The sequence below is a fragment of the Aspergillus lentulus genome, assembly GCF_001445615.1.
Source record: "Aspergillus lentulus DNA, contig: Alt04, strain: IFM 54703, whole genome shotgun sequence".
Classification (NCBI taxonomy): Eukaryota; Fungi; Ascomycota; class Eurotiomycetes; order Eurotiales; family Aspergillaceae; genus Aspergillus; species Aspergillus lentulus.
In genome coordinates, this window is record NW_028322122.1 from 676,343 (window position 1) to 696,764 (window position 20,422).

At 51.9% G+C, this 20,422-nt stretch overlaps 6 protein-coding genes across 6 annotated transcripts; 2 read left to right on the forward strand and 4 right to left on the reverse strand.

The window, feature by feature from the left end:
- Positions 1-326: 326 nt before the first annotated feature.
- nrps5 (nonribosomal peptide synthetase hasD) lies at positions 327-7,053 on the reverse strand (the record flags this gene model as incomplete). The annotated part of the gene is made up of 3 exons (XM_033558487.2): positions 327-3,223; positions 3,285-6,293; positions 6,348-7,053. The coding sequence occupies 3 exons, from the start codon at positions 7,051-7,053 to the stop codon at positions 327-329; spliced, it is 6,612 nt and encodes a 2,203-aa protein (XP_033414378.2).
- A 331-nt stretch (positions 7,054-7,384) lies between these two features.
- Positions 7,385-8,745, forward strand: hasC (O-methyltransferase hasC; the record flags this gene model as incomplete). The annotated part of the gene is made up of 2 exons (XM_033558488.2): positions 7,385-7,607; positions 7,667-8,745. The coding sequence occupies 2 exons, from the start codon at positions 7,385-7,387 to the stop codon at positions 8,743-8,745; spliced, it is 1,302 nt and encodes a 433-aa protein (XP_033414379.2).
- A 574-nt stretch (positions 8,746-9,319) lies between these two features.
- On the reverse strand, positions 9,320-10,805 carry hasB (MFS-type transporter hasB; the record flags this gene model as incomplete). Its single annotated transcript, XM_033558489.2, has 3 exons — positions 9,320-10,131; positions 10,186-10,544; positions 10,627-10,805. The coding sequence occupies 3 exons, from the start codon at positions 10,803-10,805 to the stop codon at positions 9,320-9,322; spliced, it is 1,350 nt and encodes a 449-aa protein (XP_033414380.2).
- A 1,235-nt stretch (positions 10,806-12,040) lies between these two features.
- Positions 12,041-13,319, forward strand: hasA (Zn(II)2Cys6 domain-containing transcription factor hasA; the record flags this gene model as incomplete). The annotated part of the gene is made up of 2 exons (XM_033558490.2): positions 12,041-12,406; positions 12,459-13,319. The coding sequence occupies 2 exons, from the start codon at positions 12,041-12,043 to the stop codon at positions 13,317-13,319; spliced, it is 1,227 nt and encodes a 408-aa protein (XP_033414381.2).
- A 1,414-nt stretch (positions 13,320-14,733) lies between these two features.
- On the reverse strand, positions 14,734-17,103 carry ALT_1519 (putative GTPase activating protein (Gyp3); the record flags this gene model as incomplete). The annotated part of the gene is made up of 1 exon (XM_033558491.2): positions 14,734-17,103. The coding sequence occupies one exon, from the start codon at positions 17,101-17,103 to the stop codon at positions 14,734-14,736; it is 2,370 nt and encodes a 789-aa protein (XP_033414382.1).
- Positions 17,104-19,741: 2,638 nt separating this feature from the next.
- Positions 19,742-20,346, reverse strand: ALT_1520 (putative ubiquitin conjugating enzyme (UbcB); the record flags this gene model as incomplete). Its single annotated transcript, XM_033558492.1, has 3 exons — positions 19,742-20,059; positions 20,128-20,244; positions 20,320-20,346. The coding sequence occupies 3 exons, from the start codon at positions 20,344-20,346 to the stop codon at positions 19,742-19,744; spliced, it is 462 nt and encodes a 153-aa protein (XP_033414383.1).
- Positions 20,347-20,422: the final 76 nt, after the last annotated feature.

Sequence of the window (20,422 nt, forward strand, 5' to 3'; positions counted from 1 at the left end):
GACTCAGCCGCTCAGCTAACAGGGTCTTTTTTACGTTATGCTTTTGCGGCGTCCGATCTGTGGTATACTTCCTCCGGGGAGTGGCTCGGCTCTGACGTGGCATTTTCTGGTCTATTGGGGGCCCTAAAGGTAAGAGGAATGGGGCTTTGCGTTGAGCATGCCGAGCCTTGGAACTGCTTAGTAGTTCATACGTGCGTAGGGCTTAGTATGGACTATGGCGTCGGTGTGCCTCGCTATCAACATACCATGACGGTGCTACGATAGAAGCAAGTAATTACCAGCGACATAAACAATGCATTCAATTCGTTTAACAATCTAGCTATCTATCAAACTATCACAGCGCAAGTCGCCAGCTCCAAAAGGCTTCTAGAAACAAAGATGTCCCGCAGTCTGAGCCTGACCCCCGCCTTCTCGCATAGGTGTTGTAGTTTCAAGGCATCCATGCTCTGCGCCCCAAGGTCCCAGAATGACTTGTCCGTGTCCACAGCCTGAGCCTCAAGCCCAAGACATTCACAAACTGCATCCGAAAGGATATTCTCGAGCTCTTGTTGCCCTGTAGTGCTATCCACCTCGTTGGTTCCATTGGTCAAGCCGGCCAACCCCTCGTGTGTAGGTGATAGCCCTACGGGACTGCCCTCACCAGGGCGAAACGACATCTGGACTAACTGGATGATATCCGCAGTCTCCCTCTCAAGAACCATAAGCTGTAATGCAAATGAAAGCGCGAACTCCAGCCTCAGTGCGATGTCTTCCCTGATGCACCCAAGATCATACTCCAGGTCGACCTGGAGATCCTGCGTTGCTGTCTCGGTGAACTCGACTGTCAATGGGAACTTGGAGCCGCCTGTATGGCGCCACGGGATGGTTTGGACTTCCGCCCCGGGGAGGTCTAGAAGGGGTCGCTGGTCAGCGGCTGTGTGGTAGGTGACCATGACTTTGAAGAGGGGGTCGATGAGGCTTGGTTTGTGGGCGAGGGAGGAGCGGAGGGCGTGGAAGGGGATGATGTGTGCGAGGGCTTGTTGGCTGGTTTCGCGGACGGAGGAGAGGAAGTCGAAGAGGGAGGATTGGTGCGGGGAGCGTTGGATACGGAGGAGGAGGCGGTCGAGGAACAGGCCTGGGAGGGAGTCGGTGCCGGGCTCAGTGCGGTGCGTGAAGGGGGCGGCGAGGAGGATGTCGTCGCGGCGGTCGACGCACTGGAGGGTGAAGAAGACGGCGGCTAGGATGAGCTGGTGCATGGTGACGGAAACTTTGGCGGCGAGGTTGGACAGGTTGCGGTGCATTGAGGAGGGGAGGGTCCAGGAGCGGGTGAGCCCGATGTATGTTGCTGGTGCTGGGGATGGGTTGCCGAAGGTAAGTGGCGATGGAGGGTTAGAGAGATACGAGGACCAGAATGTGAGGGCTCGGGGGTTGGGTTGGAGCGTTGAAGCCCAGTGTGCCCAGTCGATGTAAGTTAGATTATCTGGTACGGTGGAGGGGTTTGTTGGTTGCGCGTTTGAGCGCAGGAGCTCGTATGTCTTGGAGACCCGGTTGAGATAAGTTGCCATTGTGGTTGCGTCGCCGACGACATGGGACATGACGACTACCAGCATGGCTTGCATGGGGGTCCCTATGATGATGGAGACATCTACTGGTGGTTCTGTGCTCAAATCAAACGATTTGGTGATCCTGCCGTGAACGAATGAGCTGAGGTTGCCGGTTTGGACGACGCGAGGAACCTTGACAGATCCTGCAGCCTGTTGCCGGAAGAGCGTGCCGTCAATAACGGAGTACCTGGTGCGAAACACTTCAATATCTGCGGTAACCCTCTGGAACGCGTCTGCCAGGGTTTCGGCATTGATGTCGCCCCGAATCTTGCAAACAAAGTTCATGTTTCCGGCCGGCGAGCCGCCAGATATGAGGTGGTTCAGCAGCATTTCTTTCTCGAGGTACGAGAGTGGAAGCTGATCGTCCCGTGCCACCGGGGACATCTCGAGGAAGGGCATTGTTGAAACTGTACTTGTCGAATCACTTACCAGCTCGTCGATGGCAGAAGACAAGTCCTGAAGGCTATGATGCCGAATTACTTGTTTGAGTGGCAATGGCCGGATATCCCAGCGTTTGGAAATGGCCTGAGCGACTCTGATCTGCAGTAAGGAGTGTCCTCCGAGCTCAAAGAAACGGTCACTGGGACTGATGGGCATCTGGTTCAAATCACGTCCAAGCACGTCCGCCCATATGGCTGCAAGAGCTCGTTGTGTATCAGTCTCAAGTTCTTCCACAACAATTCCATCCTTTGCTTGATCTCTCAGATACCTCTGCAATGCAGACGAGTCGACCTTGTTATTTGCCGAGGTGGGAAGTGTCGCAAGCGCGATAATTCGATTTGGGACGGCGTACTGTGGGAGCTGCGTCTCAAGACTTTTGGCTAAGCTCCTGATGTCAATGGTCTCGGGTGTCATAAAGGCAATCAGATTTCCATTAGACACAATGAGTGCAACGTTTTTAGCCGCCGAGGCTAGTTTGGAGATTGTGCTTTGGACCTCCCCAAGGTCTATGCGAAATCCGCGGAGTTTGATTTGATTGTCTTCCCGTCCGATATACTCGATGTTTCCATTCTCCAGCATCCTCCCGATGTCGCCTGTCCGATACATAACTTGGCTAGGGTTAAACGGGTCGCCAAGGAAGCGTTTGGCTGTTTCTTTCTCGTTGTGAAGATACCCCGGAGTGACCTGCACTCCCGAGATATAGATTTCCCCGCTCACTCCAATTGGTACGGGACGTCGGTTGGGATCGAGAAGATAGCATGCCAGGCCCGGAAGTGGTTTACCAATTGATACCCTATTCCCCGGGTGCAGAGTTGCTGTTGTAGATATCAAAGTGCACTCGGCAGGACCATATCCGTTGATCAAAATCCTCCCGGCCGCCCATTTGTCGTTGAGAACTTGGGACACGGCTTCTCCAGCAACGGTGATTACCTTCAGGTTGGGATAGTCGGTGGGTTCCAAGGTTGCGAGCAGGGACGGTGTCGCCATCGTAGAATCGACTCTCGCAAGATGGGCAATAGGGTTTTCCGGGTCTTTTAGAACCAGAGTTGCACCGAAGCAGATGGTGGAGAAGACTTCCTTGATGCAGCAGTCAAACCCAAGGGACAACATCTGCGCATTGCGCTGGCCCGGACGGGAGTACAGTCGTCCTTCTGGCTGCGAAATCACATTTAGGATACCTTTGTGCTGCAGCTGGACCGCTATAATTTTATCAGTAACGAGTCTGGAATTCATATATAGCTTATTTGAAATCAATCATACCTTTAGGCAAGCCCGTACTCCCTGAAGTATAGACCAAGCATACGACATCATCGCTACTGGGACGATTGCGACTGGTTGCAATCGGTGAGCCGGAAGATGAAGTGATTTCCTGCATAACCGACTCCATGTTTAAAGACGGGACCCCATTGCACAATTGATCCTGACGGGAATTGGCGTAGAGAATCAATACTGCTCTGCTGTTCCGGACCATGTAGTCCTTTCTATCGCGAGGCAGTTTCTGATCGACTGGACAGTAGATAGCACCAGCCCTGACTATCGCAATCATGGCAAGAAGCCAAAGAAGGGAGCCGTCACTAATCATGCATACCACGCTTCCCGGCTGGATGTGCTGCAGAAGACGCCAGGAGATATGCTCTGTCATCCTTCCAAACTCCCTATATGTGAGATGCCCTGTCAACCCTTCGACAGCACAGATGTCAGGGTGCGCTTGGATGGAGTTCTCGATAGCCTCCACTAGGCTTTCAGGCACGTCACGGGCGCTGGTCGGCTGCTCTGGCTTTGCAATCGACATCTCGTACTCGCGCTCGTTGAACATTTGTCCGGTGACAATGCTCAAGTTCGTGTCTGGTTGCGCAGTAACCAAGGCCGCAAGGAGATTATCAAACTGGGAAATTATTCTCTCCACAATTGCATCACCAAAGTGTGACCGGCGATAAATAAATCGAACATCAAATTGGCCATCGGCACTATCCAACAGAACAGTGAGTGGGACCTGTGTGGCTTCTTCGTAGCGTATATCCCTAGGCTCAGGGACCTTGCTTGACCCCCAGGGTGTCTGTGGAAAATCATACTGCAAGGCAAAGAGTGTCTCAAAGAGCTCTGCCGGATTGCACCCGCAGCCTTCTTGAATCAATGCAACAGGAGACCACTGGAACTCCAAGATATCACACAGCCGTCTGAACACAGATTGTACAAAAGTATACGTAGACTGGGCCTCTTGGGTGTCTATTGCTAGTGGTAAAGTATTGATGAGTGGGCCAACGATGTTCTCTACACCAGGTATTGGCAAGCTTCTTCCAGAGAGAACAGCTCCGAGCACTGCGCGGTCTGTGCCGGAGTACCTGGAAATGAGAAGCCCCCAAGCAGCGTAAAGGAGTGTGGCCGGTGTAACTGCAAATCGATCCCTGGCGGCAGCCTCCAGTGCAGATACGCTGACAGCGAGTCTCCGAGATAAGGCTGCTTGCGTATAGTCGCTGACATCAGAGGGTGGTGATACTCGGAGTCTCTGAGCAGGAGTATATCCGCCTAAGTATTCTCTCCAGAATGCAACGGCTGCATCCGAGGACTCAGCCTTCAGCCGACCTATTGCTTGCGCGACTTGAGCGAATTGTGGTGGTGCCGGGATGGGTTTATCTTCGAGACAAGAGGCGAAATCTCGCATCAGTGTTGCCATCGACCATCCGTCAACCAAGCTGTGATGGACCGTCCAGATAAACCGGGTTCGCCTCCTGGGAGCGACAATTAGGACTACTCTTGATAATGACGCCCGGTCCTCTGCGTCAAAGTCTGCGAAATCGGCCACATCCAGATGCTCTTCTCGTCGACAAACTAATTCCCACTCAGATTCTGCGACGAATTTCTGCTCCCACGAAAAGCAAGGGTCCTGGGATATTACTTGGGCTCCATTCGACGCGGTCAAGGCAAATGCAGTCCTCAGGATCTCGTGGCGTTGATGAAGACGAACCCAAGCAGCATGGAGAGTAGATATAAGGTGTTCTTTCTCTGGATGATCAAAAGTAAAGGCTGTCTTGATAAATGAAAGACCTGGAGTGGCAACACTAGCACCGAGCATTCTGGTTTGCATGTCGGTCATAGGTGCGATCGTCGCACCTTCGTCAAGTGGCCGGGTCGTCGATATGTCGTGCCTTAGTCGTTCTATCAAATCTCCTCGGGTAGCAAATGCAGCTGGGACATCGTTCAACTCCGTGGCAGCGGCAGCTATATTTACGACTGTATCCAACAAAAGCACGTCGGCGACACTGATAGCATACCCCATTCTCCTCAGCACCGAAACTAACATGACTGCTGCTAGCGAATGGCCCCCGAGATGACGGAAAGACGAAGCCTGAGGTATTTGCGATTCTGGCAGTCGAAGGACATGAGATAACCCTCTACGAACGGCGTCCACCGCACTAAGGCCTCTCTCGAGACTGGCCGTTTCTGATCCTTGCTCCAGCTCATGCATGCGCATTAGACTCTTTCGGTCGACTTTCCCGTTGCCTGTTGTGGGGAACTCGTCTAGCGAATATATTGTATCAGGGACTAGAAACGAGGATACCGTGTTCGTAAGATATTCGCGAAGTCCCTCTTTGGCAGATGTAGGTGTGACAAAAGCAATGAGCTGACCCTGGGACATGAAGGCCGATGCGCTGTCAACTTTGTCATAGGACTGTAGAGCAGGCTCGACATCTGCTTCGAGGTTGATCAAGAAGCCCCTGTTCTTGACCACACTGTCCCTGCGACCGCAAAACTGTAGACCATGCTTGGTCCGCTTGCCATAGTCACCTGTTTTATAAATCTTGACCCCATTCCATTCGACAAAAGCGCTGTTTGTGCGTTCTGGATCATGGAAATATCCCAATGCGAGGCCTAGGCCAGAGATGCAGATTTCCCCTTCGACGGATTCGAAACCATCCTCATCAAGTAATATAACAGTACTATATGATATTGGGTAGCCGATAGTAATCGGAGACCCAGGCAGGAGTTCTCCCATAAACGCTGTACATGTCGTCTCAGTAGGCCCGTACGCGTTGTAAAGTCGTCGGCGGGGAGAGGACCATGCCTCTATCAAGGACGGGCTTGGGCTCTCACCACCGAGGAAGATCTTTTCCACTGTATCGAAGCCCGCCTTAGGGTCCAGTGTAATAAGGATGCTTGGAGTCAATGGCAAAACATGGCATGTTTTGGCCGCGGCTTCGAAGGTAGAAGGATCGGCCAGAACCAGGGTTCCCCCGTTGCAGAGGGTGTTGAACATGACTCCAGCGCAGACTGGAAGCTGTGAATTAGTAGGACGCTCACATATGGGAAATCAAGCATACTAACCGTCAAAAGCAATTGAACAGATGAGCAACACTCTTGTGCCATGTTCGGTGTTGAAATTGAACGGCAAATCGCCTCCTTCTTTCACATAACGAGAAATTGACCTCTGGCCTATCTGCACTCCTTTCGGTTTCCCTGTGGTACCGGATGTGAAGATAATATACGCCAGGTCGTCTCCTCTATCAATTGCATTTTCATATTTTTGTGTACAATAGGTCCCGTTAGGCGTTTCGACCTCATCGAAGTCGTTCCGCTCCAATGCCACAACTGGGTACATGTAGGAATCCTTCGGACACGGCGATGTTGATACGATGACTTGCGGGTTGATGGTTTTGAGAACAGTGTCTATTCGATCCCTTCCCCACGAGTCTATGTCAATGGGCACATATGCGGCTCGGAGTTTCATGATAGCCAGCGTCGCTGCTACCATTGCGATTGATCGCTTCGATAGAAGGGGAACTATACAGCCTGCACCTACGCCGGCCAGGCGAAGACGTTTGCTCCATATGTCGGACAGAGCATTGAGTTGAGCATACGTGACCCTTTCCCAGGTGCCCTGGTCTGCGGACTGTGTTCCATCCTCAATTGCGATTGATGAAGGGTGCTTGTGCAGTTGAGTGTAGAAGTGGTCTAGGAGGGTACGAGCTCTGTTGGCCATTGTTGAAGACGGCTGTATGGTGATGTTGGTAGTTGTGATAGTGAGGACCATTCTAGCGGCCGTGCAACAAGTATGTTCAATCGTACGGCTTCGAAAGACCCATTTCTGGGATGAAGCCTAACGCCGCTTAATGCTGGCGCCTTCGAGCTGAGTGAGACGGTGCCGGACGCCGCCCCGAACGGCCTCGGGGGGCCCGGGGGGTATACGTCGGCTCGTATGGAATATCCACCGAGCAATGCCAGGCGTAAGCTGACTTGATAATTAAGGGTATCATAAACACTACTTCCATCGATAGGTTCCAGTCGAGAAAATAAATGCTATCGCGTTACTGACGGATCAAACTTCACCGAGAAACGTTGTACTTGATCAGCAAAGACTCAGAATGGAAAACGAACTTGAGCATTTGAACTGGAACATCAAGCATGCATTGTCGCAGCTTGAAGGTCCTTTGGCGCAGGAGCTCGATTCCTGTCTTGAAGTGTCTCCAGGGTCGCTGAAGTCCTCGAGTTCAGTTTACCAGAAGATCTTAGACACCGTGCAGGCCTTGGACAAGCTTCTCGTCACCTTGACTCCGCCTCATATGACGTTGGTAGATGGGGTTTTTGGTAAGCTTTTCAAGACCCATACACTTTGCATAGCGAAAAGGGGACTAATCAGAAACCAGCCTTTACGAACAGCAAGGTCCTGCTGTGCGCATCCGAATATGCACTGGCCGATCACGTCCAGAAGCTCCAGCCTTGCAGCATTTCGCAGCTAGCCGAAGCCACCGGATTGCATGAACAAGGCCTATTCCAGATAGTTCGCTATCTGCGTGAGATGGGGTACTTTTCACAGGACCCCAAGACCGGCCTGCTGTCCAACAACCGGCTCTCCAACCTCCTCCGCAAAGACCACTGGGCCACCTGGATCAACTGGGTTGACTTTTTCCCTCGCGAGTACTATGACCTCCTCTCGCGTCTGCCCGACCAGTTGCGAAGCGACCAGCCGAAAACTGCCACCGAGCTTTTCTACAACACCGATAAGCCCATCTACCAGTATCTGGCCGAAACGGGCAGAGCTGCTGGCTTCCACAAAGTCACCGGTACAGGTAGTGTCGTTGAGGCTCCTGGGCTGCTTGCCGACTACCCATGGGACGAAGTCAAGTCAGAGACCGTGGTCGACGTCGGCGCCGGAGTAGGAGACTTTATCCGGTCATACCTGGAGAAGTTCCCCGACGCGACAGCCGCTGCATTCGAGCTTCCTTCGACCGCAGAGATCCTCAAGCAGCGATTCCCCGCCGATGACCCACTGACCAGTAGAATTGTCTCAATCACTGGAGGAGACTTCTTCCAGGATCCGATTCCCGAATCTTCTGTCTACCTTCTCCGGTGGATCTTGCATAACTGGGGCGACGAGGATTGTATCAAGCTGCTTCGCCGGATCCGCGAGACCATGGTTATCAAGCCGGGAGTAAGCCGCGTTTTGATTGTTGAGTCGGTCTTGTTTGACGGGCGTCTGGGACGCGGAGCCCGGTACGCTGATATCCGTATGCTGGCGAGGTGCAGAAACAAGGAGCGGACGCTGGAGGAGTACCGAAAGCTGGCGGAGGAGGCTGGATGGAGGCTGAACCGGGTGGTCTCCCCTCGTGGATGTCTCACTCAGATCATCGAACTGCGCCCAGTGGGTGCATGCACAGGGTCACCACGTGCTAATGGCAATGGCAATGGTGCAGGAGGATTGGAATGGGAGTCGGAGTTGATGTAGGCTGGATAACGGGGGTCTCTTAAGATTTGTCATGAATCCTGATCTTCTGAAGATGAGAAGTGTCGTTATGTTCGTCTGTAGACTGCCTGAATACCAAAAGAGAGAGCTAAATCCTCAACATTTGTCTGTTACCTCAGCGTGCTATCTACAGTAACCAATTCTCGTGTAAATTGCGCAACCTAGCCGAGTCGCACAGCTTGTATTCCATATGAAATAGCATTGTCCAAACTTGAAATATTTTAATCACTAATAATCCAAAGTATCTAGACTATAAATTCAAGCTATATATACAACAAGTATACCGCTGTAGATTAAATAGGGGGGCGTCCCTTATAAGCTGTGTATATCATAATAACATAGCATATTCTATTAATGCGGCTTCGCCTTCCGTAGCAGGGAGGCTAATGTTCCGAGATCGCAGGAGAATAGGAGCCGGGTTGGTTTAGCTATTGTAGTTCCTACAAGATAGAAATCGGCTCAGAGAGTGGTTCATTCGATTAAGGTATTATCTAATCTAACATTTACAAGGAGTAACATTGCAACCCTTTTGATCAATACTAGTCAGGTCCTTCCATCAAACTTTCTTCATGAGTCGCGGTCCGCCCTTGAACACCCGAGCGGTCGCCGTGCATACTCCCCCGAGGATCATCGTTGCTCCTGCGAAGCACATCAACCCCGTGAACTTGTTGCCTTCGCGGTCTTTGATCGCCCCTTCGATTGGAAGGCCGGTCAATGCTCCCAGCGCAATGGCCAAGCAGAAACCGCCGAGCTTCACTCCGATCTCATCCACACGGTCTTCCGCAAGAGAAACGACACAAGGGGGCCCGAGACTCACGAAGCCGCCGCTGACAAAACCAAACAGCAAGGCAAACACAATGATACCGGCCAGAGATGTATGAAACTCCAGTGGTAGCCAGAAGGCCAACACCAAGACTCCGGATAGACTGGTCACGATGCACATGGTGTTGAACTGTCCGATGATGTCACTTACCCAGCCAGGCACAATCCGGCCAACCAGAGATCCTGCATTGGCAATCGCCAAGGTGTACTGAGCAAAGTCTTGATATCCATGAAGCGCAGCCATCTCCGGGAGGTAATTCAGGGGCGCAAAAAGGCCCCACATGGTGAAGAAACAACCCAAAACGAAGAAACCCCAGGGCAAACTCTTGAATCCGCGAAGACCACTACTGCGGGCAGGAGCATCTGTAGCATCCTTCTCTATGGAGGTTCCTTTACTTGCTCTACCAAGCGGCGGGTAAGGAGACGAGCAGAGAAGGTTGGCAATGAATAAAAGAATGCCTTGCATGAGGGCAGTCCAACGAACAGCCGACGCGAAGCCGACCTGTTCAATCAGTCGAGGGAGCATACATGGGTAAATCACTCCACCTGTGTCCGTCATTAGCCATCTATGAGTTTGGTTGAAGAGGCTCGTATTCTCACCTAGACTGCTGCCTGCGGACACAATACCGACCGCCAACCCTTTCTTAGTCGAAAACCACTGCGTCGCCGTTGCCATGGCGGGAAGAGATAGCCCAGCGGCAGCCAGACCGAAGGCGACTCCCTGTGCCAGCATGACCTGCCAGTACTTGGTGCACAAGCTCAGCATGCACACGGAAAACACAGCCGCGATGCTGAATGGCGGGAGCGTCCTGCGACATCCATAGACATCAATCAGTTTGCCGACAGCGGGACCGAACATGAAAAGCAGGAAGATCTGTAGGGTAGTAATCCACGCCAAGGCCGACGAGGTTTGGTCCTTGAACATGGTCTCCTGGTAGTACAACTGGAAGATTCCGCACCTATTCTCCAAGGATCAGTTCGTTGTTCTCAAATGTACGGAGAACCGAAACGAAGCGAGAATAGAAGAGAATCGATACATACGCGTTGACGTAACCGAATGAGCAGAACTGTAGCAAAAACGAGCCAGCAACGCAAGCCCATGCCTTGGCACCACCATTGGGCGGCACGCGCTCGAGGGGTTTGGGGGCCAGGCCTTTCTCCTCGCTTTCTATTGGGCTGATCGCCGAGGGAGCTTCGTGCTTAGGCACTTCTTCCGACATTGTGTGGTAGTATTTGCGTTGAAGAAGCAATTACCGTAGAGGATCAAAGTTGGAGAAACACGAGAGTAGGTTGCATGGATGATGAGGGAGACAGTAGTCCATGATGTGGAAGTCTTTTTAAGGAGGCTATGGCGGAATCAGCTCGGTCTCGGGGGAAGGGGAGAATATACAGAAGTTCGGCCTGAAAGCGACGGGGGGGCGGAGGATTCGTGCGGAATGATAATGATAATAATAATAATAATAATAGTAATAGTAATAGTGATAACAATAATGAATAGTGAAGGAAAGGGCATAATGGTGCCATAGTAAGCAGACAAAACAAAGTTAAGGAAGATCCGCATCCGTTCGTTAGTTCGAACTTCGGCCGAGCTAAAGCAGTCCGCTAAGTTCGGCCGAGGATCTGCACGCCTGAGCTCGGCCGAGGCGTATATAGTGTAAGGTACCTTAGGGGCTAGTCTACTGGACTGGGCCTACTGCCTACTGCCTACTACCTTCTAGGCTGGGCGGCCAAGTAGCCAAGCCCCGTAACTCCAAGCCTCCCAAGGCTTCCAAACCCGTACAAGCACGCCTTCACATCCTTCAACCCCGTGGCGATTCCAGACCTTTTTACGAGATGAGCTGACCATCGGCTGTTTCCCTTAGCTACTTCGTCTCTCTTACCCAACATTCCATCTTCGTCAGAAATAGATTCTTCTGGCTGGGCTAACCCTCCTGGCTGCACGCTTATTTCTCACTAAAATACGAAGCGACCGCGCCATCTTATCCATCTTATCCATCATACCCTCCCATTCACCAGAAGTGGTAAGTCACTCAACCACTCTATTTCGATCAATGAGCGTCTGTAAGCGGGAGCTGACCATATTCCTAGTGTCTGTCATCATGGCCATGCACTTGGAAATTAATAGCCTCCCCTTCCTTCACAGTCATCCCCTGTCATTTTTAGCACTCGCGTACCAGGCTGCCAGTTTGCCAGGCTGGTTGTAGCGATTGGACGCCAACGAATTGTCAGCATGATTGTTAGTCCGCTATTGGACTCCGCCGTCTGTCAGCGACTCGGGCAATAGGACCATCGTAAGAGCATCGTGTTTCTGAGTTCTGCAGTGTGGCCTTTTTTGGCCCCATCGCGCCGCCTCTCCTATTTGAACCCCCTTCCGGTAGCGTTTTCTCGTTTCTTGAAGATGCTAAGCATCTTTGCCGGATAAGAACCGCCTTGGTTGAGATTTCTTGGCGCCATTATGACATCTACACTTCCTTACTTGACCAGTCCTAAGACAACCCAGCAGAGCAATTCCGATCACAAAAAGCTGCGCTCTGCCTGTGATTCTTGCCATCAGTGCAAGGTCAAGTGCTCCGGGGGGTCTCCATGTTTCCGTTGCACGTCAAAGGGCTTGAATTGTCGCTACGGTTATCAAAACCGAGCAGGAAAGCCCAAAGGGAGCAAAAACCGGAAGACATTGGAGAGGGAGCACCAGCTACGGATGGAATGGCTGACAAGTCAATTGCGGGATGCCAACGGAGAGCTGGGGAATCTGAACATCGATCTCTCAGATTCGACGACACTACTACCAAGTCCATATTTCCCATCCAGCCGCTGGAAACAGGTGAGTCGCTTGCGTCTACCACGCGATTATGTACTGTCTCTAATGATAGCAGGGCCATATTCCTCTCCAATCTTCTGTCCAGCCCACACCGGCCAACCAGTGCATCAAGTCTACCGAACATGAGAACGACTGCCTTCCAACACCGCATGAGTTGGACACGTGGACAATGGACCTAGGCCCAATTCTACAGACTCCCAGAGAAGGCACATCAGAGAGCCTTGAAGCTTTTACGACGCCCATCTCGTTCACAGGCGAGACCTACTTGCGGCAACTCAGTGACCCCACCACACCGATATCCTTTGGGTTCCCATCCCCTCATGCACGTCTAGATGTGACGGGGGATCCGTGCGCCTGCGTCCAAACACAAGCGGTCAACATATCCACACTACATCAGCTTACATGTCGTGACAGGTCCGATCGATTCGACTTGGCGATGAAGTCAATCACATCAACCCTCGAGACGTGCGAGAAATTCATCGCCTGTGATGCCTGCGACAAGTCCATGTCATCAATCCTCCTCACACTTTCCGCGATCGAGCTGATCTTCACATTATTCGAGCAACTGACCATGAACAACCGGCGCCTGTCGCCTCCGGACGAAGAGCAGCGCCTGATCCCCTGTTCTCTGGGGGACTACAAAGTCACCAGGGAAGAGGGTCAGGCTATCCGGAATGTTCTTGTCAAGATGACCCTCTCCAAGGGGAGGCAAGCCCTCGACGCATTACAAAACCTTGTGAATGGATCCGTAGACTTTCTGGACGAAAGCGCGCAATGCGACGCTGCCACACACAACTCCAGCGCCAACGAGCCAATGTTGAGAGGCTTGTCCGTCACCGATCGAGACTACATGACCCAATGTATCAGCCGCAAAAATGCGGCATTGGAAGTTCTCATGGCTGCGGTTGCCGCCTAGACCAAGAACCAATAGAAATTAACAAATAGAAATAAAAGTGGCATGATCATGGTTACCTCACTGTCCGAGACACGTTGGCAACTTATGTCCTGTATGTACCGTACTCCCTCTTAAGACTGGGGCTGAAGTAAGGTAGTACAATCACCAACCCAGCCGCACACATCTTCCACTGGAAACCAATCACCATTGTTACAGCTGGCTGAGACGAAATATACCTTAGCCAATGGCTGTGCTGGTGCTAGAGGAATGCAACAGGATATCTATGCAAGGAGGTGAAAGCCAAAGCATGTCTCGGAGGGTTGACAGTACCTCAGCTGGCTTGAATCCATGTTGGTCACGCAATCGACCAAATTAATCTAGAGCAGCAGCTAGCAACATCCAGCGCCCCCCGCGCCTCCCCATATCATATTTCCTGAAGAAAAGGCAATCCAGCCACCGCCCCCCCGCGTGGGAATACCACCCAACAAACACCTCTCACACTCAGCACAGTCGGGGTAGTACAGACCTGCGTTGTACGATGCAAACACTCCCATCGAGAGACCAATGAGCCTCATTGTTTACCGCACAGAGATGTTGGCAAACCCAATTCAGGCGCCCAGGCCAGCCACTACACGTAGGAAACCACCTCATTGCTGGCAAGGACTTCCAGACTTTTGGTGCCAGTATCAGCCCTGCATTGCAGTCTATTCTTATCCTTGTCAATCTGATCTCATCTGTACGGTGTACCTTTTGCTGTTCCTTGGATCTAGGGGCTAGTCGCTGGGGCTGGGGGCATGTATTTGGTGGGGTAAGGCATTCTTCATGAAGAGGATCGCCGATCGGCCCATGTTAGGCCTACTTTAAGGTATACTTTAAGGCTTAGAGTGGTACTAAGATAGAGGAAAGCGGGCCCGATGAGATGGTATCCAATCATTCCAGGGGCATTGGGCAATTCGACCTACCAATAGGGGGAACGAAATTGATCGACATCAGCTGTGTGAGTTCTAAGAGTGATTCATTTATATGGCAAATGGCAAGCAAGCATTCATGTAAGCGGTTCATCGTACTGACCGGTGTCACTCTACTGCCGGGCAACTGGAGGCATTTTTCAGGTACCCCTACTCTGTAACAGACATCTGGGATGGATTCGCGTTTTGACTGTGGTAAAGGGAGATAAATGGCATTTCCTCTGGTCTGGACTGCGTCACCAGCTGGTGCATGGGAATCAGCCTTCAGGGGGACGGTTCTATGTACTGAGGTACGATGAGGCTGAATTGACAAGACGGGTATCAGAAGGCAATAGCTACATAACGGAATTCATATGTCCTCGCTGTACATGATAAAACATTAATGGTGTAGATAGAGTCCGATCATAGTCGAGCTCGTGGATCGCCGGCCAGGATTGACCTTGCAGTCTGTAGACCGCACCTGTCAATCATCTAAAGGCATGCTGCTTCATATGACGCCAGGAATCCGCCACTTTGCGTTCAAGCCCAGGAATAGGCGTCCGCGACCTTGTGGTCGGCCACTCGTCCGTGGCAGCCTGGAGTTGACCTTTGCTGATGGCCAGCGAACGCCTCAGTTTCTCCTGTCGGACAGCCGTTCGTCGGGAGGCTCTCAACTCCTCTATGCGACCTTGTCCGACACGGTGTCGCCGTACGAAACAATCCTCCAGCAATGCGTTGGCGTCGAGCAGTTTCTTCGGCACCGTCTGCACAACTTGGAAGACTTCCATGGGATCGGATACGGCAAGAATGTCCTTCTCGCAGGCCTTGAATATAGCGAGGGATACACGAAAAAAGGTCTTTGAACCTTCGAAGAAGAACACATCCCAAACACGCAACGTCGTCTCCAAAGGCAAGCTGCCAATGAACAACGACATCAGCCAGTTGGTCAGTCCCAGCGTGATATCCGGAAGCCGAGAGTCCACCGTCAGGGCCGGAGTCTTCGCCCGGCCAGGATTGCCAGCGATCTTGTTGTAAATATGGGGTAATGATTCCTTCAGCAGGACCATGAGGATCCAGAGGTCGATGTTGGCACCTTCAAGGCTAATCTCATGGGTGCCCGGCAGATACACAGACGTCACGATATGCAGCATCCAGAACGCTTTCTCTTCCGGAAGAAAAAGCAGGAGCATACCGGTGATAAAGTTGAGCGATTGCGTGTAGCCCACCTTGGGATTGTGAAGGGAAAATGCATAGAGAACGCGACGGAGTGACTGGATCATCTGAGTCTCAACCGTGACCGAGCTGTACTTCGGGTTGCTGCTGCCAGAGCTAGTACCCGAGCCCATAGCTTCGTCGACAAATTCGGGTTTGAAGTGAAGGTTATCAGGGAATGTCCGATGCAGATCGCGCTCGATGTGCTCCTTATCGTCGTTGTTGGGAGAATCCATGGCTTCCTTGACGAGTCGGTCATACAGTCCCGGGTTCCGGTTGAGGAGATCGAACCCCCCTGCATACCAGAACCAGGCCGCCCCACGAAACTCAGATGGAATCCCCTTGCGGACGAACCGCTTCATCTTGGACGATTTGGCCGGGAACACTGTGGGTTCGGACGTTGGCAGCCCGTTCTCCTTGAGTAATTCTGCCCATTTGAGTCTCCGGCTCGCCACAAACTCTGAATATGGACCATTCCAAGCTTCGTACTGTTCAAGGGTGATATAGTTCGTTTTCTTGCGGAATCCATACCGATCACGATGCTCTGTCCCCGGCAGAAGGGGAGGAGGTACAACGCCTGAAAGTAGGACCTTTGTCTCCGACGGATTGACGGCCGGGTTTTCCTGGGTTTCCTGAGTTTCTTTCTGATTCGATGACTCTGCTGGGGATTCTTCATCATTGGTCTCTTTCAAAAACTGCTCATCTTGTAGTTTCCTATCTACGGAAGTCAACTCGGGAAGCGGTGGGACCGGCGGCAGGTCATTCGAAGGATTGAGGTCAGGAGAGTTCTCGTCAGAGCTATGTCCGTCGTCGTACGTGAATTCCGTCGGCGGGCGTGGGCTGATAGGTCGCATTTTGCTGTCGTCACCAAAGCCCGGTGAGGCTGGCTCCTCCGTCACATCGCTGAACCCATCCAAGTACATGGAAATCGCGTCTTCAACGCTCATCCCGCCATCCTTTTCGTCCGGGCCATCCGGAGTGTCCGGCGACAGGTCAGTTATGGAGCTGCTCTTCGTCAAGACACTGCTGCGTTCAGTTCCACTGGCTTGCTCAATGCTTGATCGCGACGTCATTGCCGAATTGACGCTGGAACGGAGCGCATCCTCTGAATAGACGTCGGAAGATCCATTAGGCGTATACCGAGGTAATGCAAGGCCTCGGGACGGAGATTCATTTGGGTAGTGTTCGCGAGGCGGCGGTCCCCGCGGGCGCCTGCTATACATCCTCGACGTCGACATCGAGATTCGTAATCCTGGTCGGCCAGGAGGAGGGCCTCTTCGGTAAGACGGACGTTGAAAGTCATCTTCTGGTCGGGCAAAGTTTGGGGAGGGTGAACGAGGGAAGGTCGGAGTGCGGTAGGTTGGTTTTCTCAGCGCGTATTCATCAGGTCCCCCGACTTGAGAAGAGGCGCCGCGGAGAAAAGGGTCATCAGGATGAGGATATGCAGATGCTTTTCGGGGAGGATGCGGCACCGGCGGTAAGAGGGGGGAGGGAGATCGAGATGCGCCGGCAGTGGAAGGTCGAGGATCGGGAGGATGGATTCTTAGAGGATCGAGGCGTAGATGAGGTGGTACTTTGCGACTCCTTGCAGTCTCACGTTCGCCTTGCCGGGAGGACCACTGAAACTCTCCATTTTCTGTGACCATGGCCACGAGATAGAACCCAGTTCCCGCTGGACATTTGTCGATAACGCAATGGATGACGAACGGGGTGCAATACCACGGGCAGACAATTACACGAATATGAGGGGCGTTGGAGAGGAGAAAAGAGAGTAATAAAGAATAACGAGAGTTTGCAGAGCCAGCGAAAGGATCGCAGATACGTGGTCTGGTATTCCGTTGAGAGGTCGTATAGCCCGAGCTAACGATAACGGCGGAACGGGGGACAAGCAAATGAGCGTCAAAATATTGGAGCAAGAGACAAGATGATTGAAGAGGCCCCAGCACCCACGCCAGATGATATCAGTCCATTGGACAAGCAAAAGTCACAGGACCCTACCAGAGGTTCAATTGAAGACTCAGTCTCCGGGAGAGGACAGGAAGAAAAAAGATCCCGTATTGTGGATGGAGGATCGGGGTCGAGAAGAAACCTGGAAAAGGACGAAAGAAACTAGATCTTGTGCTTTTCTTAGTGACAGTTAGTCTAAGGTACACACTCATAGGCTCATAGCCCATTTGTAAGGTGGGTAGTCGACTAGTGCTCCGTAGTGGTGTTATGATTTATGGATTTTGAGATGATGCGGAAAAGGGGAAAAATGAGGCCAAAACTGCCTCGTTTGGGTCTAGCGCTGTATTGCGGTTTTCTCTTACTCCACCAGAAGCTGCAAGTATTCAAGAAAATGTGGGAGGGAGAAGAAAGTAAGCGTGTGAACTCGTTTAGATTTGCATCTTCATCTCCGAGTAATGAAGTATGAAGTTTTCCCGAGCCGTTTCGAATTAACAAGAAATGACGATCGGATGATATCAACAGATGGCAGTCGGTCGGGCAAGGCTCCGTCCTTGTCTTGGTCTTGGAAGTTGGAAGCGCTGTAAATGAGTGTAAAGATACGGATACAGGGAACTCTATCTATGTTTTCATCCAATGTCCAATGTACTCCGGACCAGAGATATCTATCCATATCCAGAGGAGAGATAGATGGATAGATACAGGTACCTATGCTAAGGTATCTAGGCCTGCAGGGGTGCTCCGAGTTATATCGATAAACCCATTCATATGCAATAATTACCCCTCACCCCTGTCGTTCAGCAGTATGACAGATCCAGCATCCAATTAGTGGCTCATATGCAGGTGACATGACAGGCATCTATCTAGTCCATGCTATGGTTCGACTCTAGTCTACCTATCACGCTACACGAACAGGGCCAGTCATGTACTACTGGATAGTATGGCTGCAGTCTGCACTCTGCAGATTAAATCAACCAACAACAACTGTGCTCCCAACCATGGGTTCGACCTTCGTTCCGTTCCGTCTGCGCTCTGCAGCAGTACTAACAGTGGATTGGAGGTGTCACATCCACGGACGCATACCGTACCTAGGATAGGAGACCTTCAAAAGTACCTGCCCATCATCATTCTAATCTACACCTTCACCAAGTACGGAGCACCTAAGCGAGTTTCGACATGTCCCAAACCCAGTTCGTGAACGATGTGATGACGATGAACTGCGCGTTACGCCCGTTGATATTCTAGGCAGTCTCCTCCGGTCTCGTATCTTGTTTTATTTGATTAAATGTGCGGCACTGGAGTTTGTCTTGGAAATCGCCTAGTCTAGTCTAGAACCCTTCATTCGTTCCCTCGCGTTTCATCTCCCGCTAAGGTACTCCGTAGAATGGGCCTGCTCCACCCAAGGGTCTTTTCCTATGTCCTATTCCGTATCTAGCACCGACCCAAGTCCGAGGGAAGGAGGCATTATTTCTGATTTGATCATCTCTCCTCGGATACGGAGTACGTAGGCACTCGGTGGAAATTGATCCGGTTGCCTTAAATGACCAATTTAATTCCAGACGTCAAATGTGACGTACCTTGCGTCGGGCTACGGCTGCTCCCGTTGAACAGTTCCGGTTATTCCTGTAGGCTGTAGCTGTAGCTGTAGCTGTAGCTGTAGGTTGTAGCACATTGTCAATGCAGCATTACGGAGTATTGGCCAGATGGCTTGAAACTATCTGGAGACCGAACTAGAGGCTCAAGCCCTCTATACCCCCTTGACATGCATCACTTGTTTCTTTTATGGAGGAGTCGAAACGGCGGCACTGCGAACTGAGTCATGCATTCTGTCGGCAATGTATCCAATGTATCATCTGCGTTGGAGATAATACGTATGTTGGTCGGAATTGGTCCTGACTCTGGTTAAGCTATGCAGACTGCATGCATAAATTAGGCGCCTGTTCTGCATGGTCATCTATGACTGACTTCTGTATTCTCTAGCGCTGAAGTATCTAAAGAATATGACTCGTAATCTTCACACGCTTATGCGAAACGTAGGCAGCGCCGGCCTTCGACGCAGGGATAGTCTGAGCGCGCCGGGTGCTCTCCCAGACCGAGAAAGATGATAGATAAGTGGAAAGTGAACGGTCGACAAGGGCCCATCGTCCACCGAGCCCGACCGTAAATGCCAGTAAGAAGACAAGCGCAGTCGAGATACCAGGGTGCTGAGGCACGCAGACAATAGGACAGCCACCCAGTCTTTACACTTTCACATGCAGGAGGACGCTGAGATTCTTCCGCGTCCCTGATTCTCGCGCAAACGACTGCGCACCAGCCATCACTTCATTTCAACCACGTCCTTTACTCCGATGCGTACTTCCTCGTCCACTCCCGGGCAATCTCCTCGTACCGCTTGGGATCATTCTTGTACTGCTCCGCGATCCGTCCTTCAACCGCATCGTCCGGCATGGGCTCTTTGAGCAACTGCCGCGCGAACTCCAGCACAGCCGAGATCCGCGAGCTGGGTTTCCATTCGTCGGGCCGTAGCATGCCTAGACACATGCTCCCCTTGTCGTCATTGGTGACATTTGGATGGTAGATCTTCGTCGCGAACGACACTGTCGGCGGCTTGAAGGGATACTCGGTGGGAAGGACGAGCTTGACTTGGAATTTGCCTTTCTGTGGTTTTTGGCAGTGATTAGCGCTGTATCTTGGCCAGGAGCGACATTCACCGCGTAGTAGCTTACGTGGTACGGCGAGCCTTCTGGCCCCTCCATGTAGATTTTCCATTCATACAGGTTCGACTCATCCACCAGCTCGACGGTGATGCCGGCGGGAGGAGACTCTATAAGCTCGGCAAGCTCCTGCGGCGCAGTAGTGCTATTAGCAAGCAGTAGAACCATGGAGTATTCAAGGCAACTTAATCCCCATGGACCTACCTTAGCTATGCGCTTCTGGCTACCCATGTTCGCGGCTCTCCACAAGACTGGGACGGTCGGTGGATATGTTCCTGGGTATAATGGCGACCCAATAGCGTGCTAT